Here is a 12,546-nt window from a genome sequence, read left to right on the forward strand (position 1 = left end):
CCTGAGGTGGGACGGGGGCCCAGCCTCCCAGCCCGTGAGCAGGGCTGCATCCGCAAGCGGACTCCCTGCTCAGTCTCTGCTCGACACCGGCCGTGCGGACACGGGCGCAGCTCCCGGGAGGCCAGGCAGAGACGAGCGCAGCCTCAGGTTCTGGAGGGGACAGACTGCAGACACTCAGCGCAGGCAAGTCACCCACCCATCCAGCAACCAGCCGGCCACGGCCCTGGGGCCGCAGCGGGCTTGCCCGCACCTCACCCCCCCGCCACGGGGTCGGCTCATGGGGAGGAAGCGGTGGTCCCAGCGGGGCTGACTGACACAGAGCCTTCCACAGTACTGACTCTTAAAGACTTGACTTTGTGTCTACTCATTTTATAAAATAGCCACTATAAATACAAATGTGGATTTTAACTGGACTTCCACACAAGTGTGGGCAGGAAGTCATGCCTGGAGTTTTTTCTTAATTCCCATATAAATGCCCAGGAGATACACTAAAACACAAAACCGGATGTATTCTCGTTAAGGTTAGAATACGATCAGGATGTCTACCAAGAACACTATTACTAAACATTTTGGGGGGTAATTTTGTCCAATACATAAAGGAATAAACTAAGATTAATATTATTGAGAGATAATTTTATACTTAGAACCACCAGGAAAATCAACAGAAAAAATAAGAAGAAAATTCAGTAAGACAGACTGGTACAAAAACATTAAAAATTAAATAAATTTCCTGCTTAACAGCAATAATTTTTCCCTTTAGGGTAAAGAGTCCATTTATAATAGTAAAAAAGTTAAGTAATGAAATATCCCTAGGGATGCCCTTAAGAAACAAATTTCAGATGAATGAAAAAATTATACGTAAGAAAATAAAACCACAACTAAATCAGAGGATAATATAGGTTAGTATTTAACAACTGATTTTGATGTGGGGAAGGCATTTTAAAGAATGAAAGTAACTGAATAAATAAAAAGACAGCTAAACATGACTACATTAAAAATAAAAACATCTATAACCAAAACATCATAAACAAAAACAAATCTGAAAAATATTTCAATAATTTTGACAGACACTAGCTTAATATTCTTAAGTATATGAAGAAAAACCCTAAAGAAATTCCCAAAGAACAGAAACAGAAGATTTGGGTGTGAGGGAGACACAAGAGGGAGGGGATATGGGGATGTATGTATACGTATAGCTGATTCACTTTGTTATAAAGCAGAAACTAACACACCATTGTAAAGCAATTATATGCCAATAAAGATGTTAAAAAAAAGAAACAGAAAATTTATAAAATAAGAAACATGAATGGTGTACATTACTATCTTAAAAAACAATCTGCGATACCTTTTCCCCTGTCATACTGACACAGATTAAGAAGAAAAACAAAAAAGATACCAACCCTGGAGAGACTGCCTGCAGGCCTGTAACCTATTACAACCTTTGTGGGAGGCAGCCAGACAATATGGGTCAAAGCCTTACAAGTAGTCATGTCTTTACCTGACAACCTGACTCTTACAGCTCTATCTTAAATTTACACGTGTAGCTATTTACTGCATCGTGTCTTCTAACAGCAAAGATTTGGAAACAGTCTGAACGACCAAGAACAGGTCAATGGTTAAAAGTGTTGTATCCGGGGCTTCCCTGGTGGCGCAGTGGTTAAGAATCCACCTGCCAATGCAGGGGACACGGGTTCGAGCCCTGGTCTGGGAAGATCCCACATGCCGCGGAGCAACTAAGCCCGCGAGCCACAACTACTGAGCCCGCCTGCCACAACTACTGAAGCCCACGCACCTAGAGCCTGTGCTCTGCAATGAGAAGCCACAGCAATGAGAAGCCCGCACACAGCAATGAAGAGTAGCCCCCGCTCGCCGCAACTAGAGAAAGCCCACGCGCAGCAACGAAGACCCAATGCAGCCAAAAATAAATAAATAAAATAAATCTATTAAAAAAAAAAGTTAAAAAAAAGTGTTATATCCATAAGATTAGACATTTGTTCATTCATTAAAAATTACGTACAGAGTACACAGGGTATGCCTGGTGCTTTAGCAGGCTATGTAGATACAACTTGTGTAGGAAGGAATTAACCTTACCCAGATGTCTGGCCTCTGCCCTGGGCTGCTAGGAGGTGGTCCCTAAGAGAAGGTGTCTTTGTTTACCTAGGGGCCTTGGGCCACAACAGGTAGTCCAACAATGAGATTTGGGGTGGAGGCTTTGGGCCATGGGGTATCAGCTTGACCTCCGGAAGGGCTAGAGTCTGAGGTCGGCCACGAGGACAGCCAACCAGGTTTCCATGGCTGACCCCAACAGTCTCTGGACACCAAGGCCCTGGCTGGCACTACTCCGTGTGTGCTGCCACAGTCACTGCTGGGAAAGTCAGCGCTTTCCACACTCCCCTGGGAGAGGATGACCAGACCCTCTGGATTCTGCCTACGAGTCTCTCCCCTTGGCTGATTTTAACGTGCATCCTCTCACTGTAATAAACCGTACCTACGGACCTAACAACTTTCGGGGAGTACTATGAGTCCTTCCAATGAGTTATCAGACCCAAGGTGATACTGGGGGCCCCCTGAACCTCCAACTGGCACCAGAGGTAAGGGTGGTCGTGTGGCCTGCTCCCTACCCTCACGTGACCTCAGAAAGAAGAAGGATGCTCTCGCTCCAGAGGACACGGACGATTAAGCAGTTACCCTAAGGAGGGGCAGGAGGTGTGACAGGACACGCAGGGAGCTGAGGACACAGGGGAGGTGCACACCCGGGGGACGGGGCACCGTTAGAGGACACGGACACAGGTGAAACAAGTCCGGCATAGGGCTGCTCAAAGGGAATGAAATAAAAAAAAATTGTGCTTTTAATAATTTGCAAAATTTGAAGCAGACATGCTCTAAAAGATGAAATGATTTGGAAATTTAAGAAAATCTCACAGAAAGCAAATTGTGGAATTACAATTGATTAAAAGGTTATCAATGGAAAATTTAAGGATATATGTTACTGGTGGGAATGAAAGTTGGTTCATTTTCTACAGAAGATATTTGCCAATATTTATCAAAGTTTATCAACAACCTTAGAAATGTTCATACCTTTTGACCCAGCAAGTGAATTTCTGGGAAGTTACACCTTGGATATATTCACATATACATAAAGTGATATGATTACAGGATTATTAACTGCATTATTTGCAATATCAAAAGACTGGATACATGTTAAATATCTTTCAAAGGAGGAATGGTTACATCAACAGGTACATCCATCCATACAGCAAAGTACTACGGAGCCATGAAAAAGAAAGATATTCGGATGTGGTAAGAAAAAATGGGAGGGTATGGAACAGTGTGTAGTATGCTACTGCTTGTATAAAAATGGTAAAAAAAGAACACATGGAAATGTTTAGTTGCTTATTTACATACATGCTTATATACACATGGAATATCTCTGGAAGAATGTCCAGGACCTGGGTCATGGGGAGGAAAGTTCTGCCCTACATACATCCTCTTGTGAGTCTTTTGAGGTCTGGATCACGTGAATGTAGAAAATCTATTTAAAATATTTAGAAAAATTAAGTTACTGTTAGTTTCCCCAACTATTTGGGAATACTTATTTGAGCAAACAGAATAGAGAAGCTACTGTAAATAACATCTGCTTGGAAATATTTAGTTTATTTGCACATACCTGGCATTCTGTTTCATTAGTTATTGTTGTCTTCAAGTCATCCTGTTTACTTATGATCTTCTGCAGCTAGAAAGAATGCAAACATGAATTTAGATGCATGTCTACTGGATTTTAAAAAACAACCTAAAAAACAGATGCTAAGTTTTTATTATAAAATGTTTACTAGTTATTTGTTAAATATTAAATTATTTTTGCATTGTAACTCCTGATATTAGTTTTTAACCCTTAGATCATATAAGGATCAAAGGAGAAAACAGATATGCAAGTATTAACATTATTATGATTTGGATCATTTGTTCTCCTAAGAAAGCTGGCTTACTTTATATATATATATATATATATATATATATATATATATATATATATATATATGTGTGTGTGTGTGTGTGTGTGTACATATATATATATATATAAAATACACATACACACACACACATATATATATTCTAAAGGCATCATTGTATAAAAACTTCATGATTACCCTCATTCTTCAAGAGAATTTTTATTCCCTTCCTTTTTTTCTCTATCTCTTCTTTTTCTATCTCTGGTGCTTTATGGCCACATTTCAAGTACCTAGCTCTTAAAAAGCTATTCGTATCATATAAATGTTCTTCCCTTTTCTCCTTATGCATTTACAAAGCATTAAAATAATTTAAAGGCCTACATTTCTACTAATTATAAACTGTCAATAGTACCTTCAAAAAAACCCAAAAAACCCAAAAAAACAGTACCTTCAGACTGAGTACATTAAAAAAACCTACCTACCTTTCAGAGTCATTTGTACCAATCCTCACATGGAAAGCAAATTAAAAAAAAAGTTTTTAAAAAAAATTAAATGTAGACAAAATCTCAAACTATGGATTCAAATCAATTAGGAGACAAACCTTCACCCATTTTTTTCTAGGCTACTTCTTTCTTAATAGTTTGAAAACTGCCACTAAATTCCAAATTAATAAAGTAGCTGCTTCTATTTTATTTATTTTAGGCATATGGTTTATCTCTAGTTCTCTAAAGCCCTCAAACTTTTCAACATTCTCCCACCCCCACTTATTTTAGGGAATAAAGTTGAAAAGCTTTCATTTGTTTTATCCTTTATTTTTTAATTTATTTATTTATTTTTAAAATTTATTTATTTATTTATTTTTGGCTGTCTTGGGTCTTCGTTTCTGTGCGAGGGCTCTCTCCAGTTGCGGTGAGCGGGGGCCACTCTTCATCGCGGTGCGCGGGCCTCTCACCATTGCGGCCTCTCCCGTTGCGGAGCACAGGCTCCAGATGCGCAGGCTCAGTAGTTGTGGCTCACGGGCTTAGCTGCTCCGCGGCATGTGGGATCTTCCCAGACCAGGGCTCAAACCCGTGTCCCCTGCATCGGCAGGCAGACTACCAACCACTGCGCCACCAGGGAAGCCCTTATCCTTTATTTTTAAATTGACCATCAACATACTGCCAAGTTCAATACCCAAACATTTCTTGCTTTGCTTTCCACACCTCCTCTTAAAATTTTTAATATGGAAATTTCAGACATAGCAAAGAGACTCCTATAATAACCCACCATATATACATTATTCAGCTTCCACAGTTCACAGTATCCTGCCATTCTCTGTCCAGCTATACTTCTACTACCTACTCTCGGTTCCCTTCTCAATTATTATTATTTATATCTCTTCTGGAAAAATTTTTATACACTGAAACGTACACATCTTAGCCATACAGTTTTAACCTGAGTAACCAATCCTCTGTCACAGAGCAGAACATTTCCATTCCTCAGGAAGCTTCTTGTGTCTATTCCCAGGCAATGCATTCTAGCTGCATCCCCACAAAGGCAGAATCAAATTAGTCTCACTTAGTTTACAAATTCAAGTAAATGGTATCAAGTAGTATGTGTTCCTTTGTGTTTCTTTTCACTCAGTATAATGATTTTGTGATTTATCCATGTTGTTTGCATATCAGTAGTTTGTTCTCATTTATTGCTGAGTTGTATCCCATTTGTATAAATACACCACTATTTATCCATTCACTCACTGATAGATGTTGCATCGCTGTCTCCAGTTTTTGGCTACTGTGAATCAAGCTGCCATAAACTTTCCATTTTCCCAGCTTTACTGAGGTATACTTAATATACAGAACATTGCACACAATAATGTATATGTTTTGATGAATTTGTACCTAGGCATACACCCATGATACATCACCACAATCGAGGTAATAAACATATCGATCACCTCTGTTTTTGTTTGTTTGGGTTTTGTTGGTGGTAAGAACACTTAGCATGAGACTCAGCCTCTTAACGGAGTTTCAAGCGCAGGGCACCGTACTGCTAACTGCACCCACTATGTTGTACAGCACAGCTCTGCCATCAACTTTCCTGTGCAACTCTTTGTTTCTGACATGTTTTAATAGTTCTCTTGAGTAAATACCCAGGAGGGGAACAGTTAGGTCTGTGCAACTTTACAAGAAACCGCCAAACCCTTTTCCAAAGTGAATTCTTGTTCCATCACATCCTCACCATTTGGTGTGATCAGTCTTTTTAATTTCAGCCATTCTGTTGGAAGTACTGTACTACTTCACTGTGGTTTTAACTTGCATTTCCCTGAGAACTCATGTGGAGCACTTTTTCAAGTGCTATCTCCCATTTGTACATTTTCTCTCGTGAAGTTTCTGTCGTCGTCTTTTGCTTCCTTAAAAAAATTTTTTTTAAACTATTAAGTTGTAAGCATTTGTTATATATTCTGGATACAAGTCTTTTGTTAGATATGTTTGGAAAATATTTTCTCTTATCCTACAATTTGCCTATTCATTTTCTTAATAAACAGAAGTTATTAATTTTGATGATGACTACTTTATGTTTTTTCTTTTATGGTTACTGCTTTTAGTGCCCTAAGCAACTCTGCCTACCCTAGATTCTGAAGGTATTCTCTTATATTTTTTCCCAGAAGCTTAGTGGTTTTAGTTTTTATGTTTAGATATATAATATATCTCAAATACATTTTTTGTAGGTGGTGTGAGGCAGAGGTTATGACTAGTCTTTTTCATATATATATCCCATCCGTTTGTTCTAGTGCCATTTGTTGAGAAGACTTTTCCCATCAACTGATTTGGTGTCTTTAGTGAAAATTAAGTGACCACGTAAGTGTGGACTCTTCACTATCCCCCACTGTCTACTTGTACATTCTGTGGGCGATATCACAGTGTCACTGTTACTACAGCTTTATAGTGCCTTAAAGTCAGGTAGTGTGAGAGTCAACCAGATTTGTTCTTGTTTCTCAAGATCGATTTGAGTATTTTAGGTCCTTTGCTTTTATTTATTTTATTTGGGCCACGCCTCGTGGCTTGCTGGATCTCAGTTCCCCAACCAGGGGTCTTAGGCTCCCTGCAGTGGAAGTGCAGAGTCCTAACCACTGGACCGCCAGGCAAGTCCCAGGTCCTCTGCTTTTTTCTTTCGTTTTTTAAAAAATAAATTTATTTATTTATTTATTTTTTGGCTGCGTTGGGTCTTCGTTGCTGCGCACAGGCTTTCTCTAGTTGTGGCGAGCGGCAGCTACTCTTCCTTGCAGCGCGCAGGCTTCTCCTTGCAGAGGCTTCTCTTTGTTGCGGAGCACAGGCTCTAGGCACGTGGGCTGCAGTAGTTGTGGCACGAGGGCTCAGTAGTTGTGGCTCGTGGGCTCTAGAGCGCAGGCTCAGTAGTTGTGGCGCACGGGCTTAGCTGCTCCGCGACATGTGGGATCTTCCCGGACCTGGGCTCGACCCCTTGTCCCCTGCATTGGCAGGTGGATTCTTAACATTGTACCACCAGGCAAGTCCCAGGTCCTCTGCTTTTAAATATACACTTTAGGGGCTTCCCTGGTGGCGCAGTGGTTAAAAATCTCCCTGCCAATGCAGGGGACACGGGTTCGAGCCCTGGTCCAGGAAGATCCCACATGCCGTAGAGCAACTAAGCCCGTGTGCCACAACTACTGAAGCCTGCGCGCCTAGAGCCCGTGCTCCGCAACAAGAGAAGACACTGCAAGGAGAAGCTCGTGCACTGCAACGAAGAGTAGCCTCCGCTCGCCTCAACTAGAGAAAGCCTGTGCACAGAAAAAAAGACCCAATGCAGCCAAAAATAAATTAACAAACGCTTTAAAATTGGCTTGTCAACTTCTATAAAAAAAGACTGCTGGGATTTTGCTTGGCAAAGTTGAATCTCTAGACCAATTTGGGAAGAACTAAATCTTCTAATCCATTAACATGGTATATTCCTCCATTTACTGAGGCCTCCTTAAATTTCTACCAGCGATGTCTGAAGTTTTTGGTGTATGTTTTTTGTTAAATTTATTTCTACTTATTTTATACCATCCAAAAAAGAACTGATCTTAATTTCATTTTCCAAATGTTTGCTACTAATTATATGGAAATACAATTGATTTTTCCATACTGATCTTCTATGCTTTGATTTTGTTGTTGGTTCCCTAGTCATATTATCTGTGAATAAAGTCAAATTTACTTCTTCCTTTCTAATATTTTTATCTCTCTATTTTCTTTTCCTGTATTGCTGTTATCTCTAGAATCTCCAGTAAACTGTTAAACAGCAGAGGTAAGAAAAGACATCCTTTGCCTTGTTCCTGATTAAGGGGAAAGCATTCAATATTTTGTGTTGTAGCATGATGATATTTTTAAAAAATTTTTTGTAAATGCCCTTTATCAGTTTGAAGAAGTTCTCTCCTATTCCTACTCTGAGTTTTACCCAAAAAAGCCTTATTTTGTTAGATGCTCTGTCTGCATGTTCTGATATGATCATGTTGGTTTCTCCTTTATTCTATTAATATGATGGACTGCACTGACTGATTTTCAACCATGAAATGAATCTTGTATTCCTTGGATAAATCTCACTTGGTTGTGATGTATTATTTTATATGGTGCTTGCTGTGTTTTGTTCTATCTGGTTAAGTATTTTCATACCTCTGTTCATGGGGAAAGTTGGTCTATAATTTACTTCTCCTGTTAGGTTTTTGCCAAGTTTTAGTTATCAGGGATATGCTGGTCTCATAACATGAGGGAAATGTTCCTTTTTCTTGTATTTTCTGAAAGAAACTGTGCAAACTGGGCACAGTTTGACAGATTTCACCAGTGAAATGCTTGACAGATTTCACCAGTGAAACCATCTGAGCCTGGACATTTCTTTGTGGGAAAGTTTTTGATAACAAACCCAATCCTTTGATACAGGACTATTTAGATTTCTATTCCACCTCTTGTTTTGATAAGTTTTGCTTTTTTAAGGCACATGTCCAGTCATCTGAGTTATCAGGTTAATAGTCACATATGAATCAGTTGTTCACAATATTCCATTTTTATCCTTCTGATACCTCTAGGATCTCTGGTGATTTCTCTCTTTTCATTGTTAATATTGGTAATATAGATCTCCTTTTGTTGTTTGTTTTTGCTAGGTCAAGTACTGAAAATTAGTCAAAATTTATCATATAATTAAAAAAACAACAGATGTTAGTCATAAAATGATAAATTTTTATAGAAAATTCAAAACATCTTTTTTTATTATAAGACACTTAATATTGTTATAATAATCTTCACAGTTATTATAAATAGCTAAAAACAAACAAAACAAAAAAGCAAATAGGATTAGTTCACTGAAATAAGAATTTTTTAGGAGGCTTATTACAGTATTGGCTTATTCCAATTTTGTGTAATTTAGAACAAGGGTCTGTCCTAAAGTCTACCCATGTGGGTTTAGTGCCACATAAAGCTTGTCCTGTCAGAGTCGTATCTAGAACATTTTGGTCTGGACTCAGGGAGAGTGTTACCCAGGTTCTGGTGCATGTTGAAATTACAGTGCTGTATATTTAGTTCTGTATAATAGCCCCATTTGAAACTATTTTGTATCCAGGTATCCTCTTAGGCCAAAAGGTCTCTCTGGTCTACCAAGATACTTTCTAAGATGGCTTGTGCATGATGCTGATTCACGATAGCAACGGACTAAGTGCCTCTCCTGCGACCATTCTAAGTGCTGGGATGAGTGGTTACGGAAAGATAACATCCTTGCTGTTGTTAACTTACATTCTAATGGGCCAGAGGTAACAAACGAGTGAACAAGTAAATAAGAGAACTTCAGATAGTGTCAAGTGCTATGACTAGAAAAAATAAAGTAGGGTGACAGGATTCAGAGACTGCTGGGGAGGGGTTTCTGTTAGATAGGCTTATTCTGGGTAGTTCTCTTTGAGGATGTGACATTTGGGTGGGGATCTGAATAACTAAAAGCTACCAAAGGAAAGGGGAAAGGGCATTCTAGGTGGGGGAAAGGGCATTCTAGGTGGAGGTAAGAGCAAAGTCTGGCAGAAACAGGGGTGCTTTCTTAGAGAAACAAAAAAAGGTAAAGCTTTTATACGTTTAAGTGGTAAAAGAAGCAGGAAGACACACTCAAATACAAATTCTGAATGTCTAAAAAACTACCAACAAATTGACTAACTTTATATTGATCCATATTTTCAATTTCAGGCTGAAAATGAAAAGTACATAGGGTCAATTTAACTTATTTTTGCTTTCAGGATGGATCATAATAGTTTAAATTCTGGAATAAGAACACTGTTCCAAAATCAAGACGGAGAAATTCTAATGAAGGCCATTATATTTAATAATAACTCTAGCAGGTATATTTAGCATGATAAAATTATAACCTGACTGCATTAAGAGCTGTCCTTCCTACCAGTATGGAAACAATGTGAAACCAGAGGACCACCTAAGGAGAAATTTATACTAGTAAACAGACTTGTCAGTCTATCTATTTATTGTTTAAAGAAGTTGCACTAAAACCCTGGCACTTATCCCAATAAGCAGATGTACTATCTATCAAGGTAAAAATTAAATGGATTTACTATCACTGGCTTTGATCATTGCTGGTACTGTTTGTTATTATCTGACAGAGAATGGCTTATACACTTAGGTGCTATTTTACTTGTTCTTGGGATAAAGAAGTAAGCAATACACTTACCAACACAGTTTGTAGATCTGGATATTAATAAGACAGGAATGTACCACAAAACACAAAAGTAATAAACTAAGGCAATTTATATTTTAGGACATTTTTACAAGACTTTATATTAATACATTTCTTCATTACTTTTGCATTTGCTGTTCAAATCACTTTGTTATATCTACGTTTTGGGCATTAAAGTAACTCTCATTACTTTTCTAGCAACAAATAAAATGCACAGGGGAAACATTCAGATAAGCTGAAAAAAAGAACAAACCCACAAAACCCTGCCTTTTAAATATGCTTTTCTGATCTGAAAAGAACTGTTTGGTGCTTTCAATAAACTTTCAAATAGAAGATGCTACAAACTTAGGTTTCCTAACACAATGACCATGGAAATGAAATAATTATTTAAATAATGAATGTAAGCATAGTTTTTTCTCCTCTATGCTGTTATTTTTAAAACATTTATTTATTTATTTATTTTTGGCTGCGTTGGGTCTTCGTTGCTGTGCGCAGGCTTTCTCTAGTTGCAGCGAGCAGGGGCTACTCTTCGTTGCAGTGCTCGGGCCTCTCATTGCGGTGACTTCTCTGTTGTGGAGTACGGGCTCTAGGCGTGTGGGCTCAGTAGCTGTGGCTCGCGGGCTCTAGAGTGCAGGCTCAGTAGTTGTGACACATGGGTTTAGTTGCTACGCAGCATGTGGGAACTTCCCAGACCAGGGCTCGAACCCGTGTCCCCTGCCTTGGCAGGCGGATTCTTAACCACTGCGCCACCAGGGAAGTCCCTATGCTGTTATTTTAAATCGACAAACTGCATCATGCTCATGGGTTATCAAGTTTAGTGTTTTATTCCTAAGATCAGCACAAAGAACCCTTTATAGGCTTAGAAGGTTGAGCTTTATAAACTTAAACTTAAAAAAAAAATCAGTGATGTATCCTAACATTCCTTTTCTTGTTTCCTTAATTCATGGATTGGTCATCTAAGAATTTCCCAAACATTTAAGGAAAAAACTGTAGTATTTAGAAAGTGTTCTGTAAATTCAGAGTGTTCAACTATTACGTTAAAACAAGTACTTGAAAAGCTTTTGAGGCAGGTTTGCTCAACAGTTTCAGGAGCAGAGGCTGCCCACACAGAAAGCAGACTGCTGGGCGGCCCTGAGTCTCCCCGAGAAGAGGCCTGAAGAAGGTAAGGGGACGAGGACGTTCAGTGTCGGTCGGGGCCACCACGTGACTGCGCTGTAGAGCACCTGAGCCTTGGCGCTGCATGTGTGACAGCGAGGTCACCAGGGGCCCCACTGTGTCCACTTCATGACGCCACCTCAGCTTTCCCGTTCTCGGGGGGCGGACAGTGGGGACAGTGCTTCTGAAACCTGGCCTCCTCTTGTGACTCCCAGGAAGGAAGAGAGCAGAAAGTTCCCCCAGGGCTGAGGGGCTACAGTCTGCGTGAACTCACACCCTGACCTAGCCCAGCCTTTCATGGTTATTAACCTCTACTTGAGTAATAACGACCATCTCAAACACATCCTTCTCCCGGACCTGAGGCAGACTGAGGTGCTGGAATGTGAGGGGGCTCTGTGACTTCCGACACTGGTACTTCAGGTCCTGCTTGTGCAGACAGACACATTTTCACCCTGAAGCTAACCCCAAACCAATTTCCTTCCTTAATCATCAGACATCCCCGAAGAGCAATTTTCCTCTGCTGCCACCAACTCTGCCTTTCCCATTCACGCCTTCTGTTCCGCGGCCTCGGTCCCCAGTGACCTGCAAGTTTAAGGGGCTCCGTGCGGCCTCTGTGCCACCTGAAGACTCCTCAAAGAGCTGGATGTTGAGGGAGGGCTCCGCCCTGAGCCCAGCGCCCGCACTCTGCCGCGCTTCTCCTTCTTTCAGTCCCTGGCTTCTCACCCTCAGCTTCGTCCCTTACGTG

The 12,546-nt window shown here is 40.1% G+C and overlaps 1 protein-coding gene across 2 annotated transcripts in view; it reads right to left on the reverse strand.

The window, feature by feature from the left end:
• The window catches only part of MICU2 (mitochondrial calcium uptake 2), an 88,718-nt gene that overhangs the window by 13,038 nt on the left and 63,134 nt on the right, over positions 1-12,546 (reverse strand). For both annotated transcript variants that reach the window (XM_082364965.1, XM_082364964.1), the window contains one exon: positions 3,668-3,733. In XM_082364965.1, the coding sequence (XP_082221091.1) occupies positions 3,668-3,733 (66 nt within the window). The remainder of the gene's footprint in view (positions 1-3,667; positions 3,734-12,546) is intronic.

The sequence above is a fragment of the Balaenoptera borealis genome (genome assembly GCF_965194805.1).
Source record: "Balaenoptera borealis genome assembly, chromosome: 18".
NCBI lineage: Eukaryota > Metazoa > Chordata > Mammalia > Artiodactyla > Balaenopteridae > Balaenoptera > Balaenoptera borealis.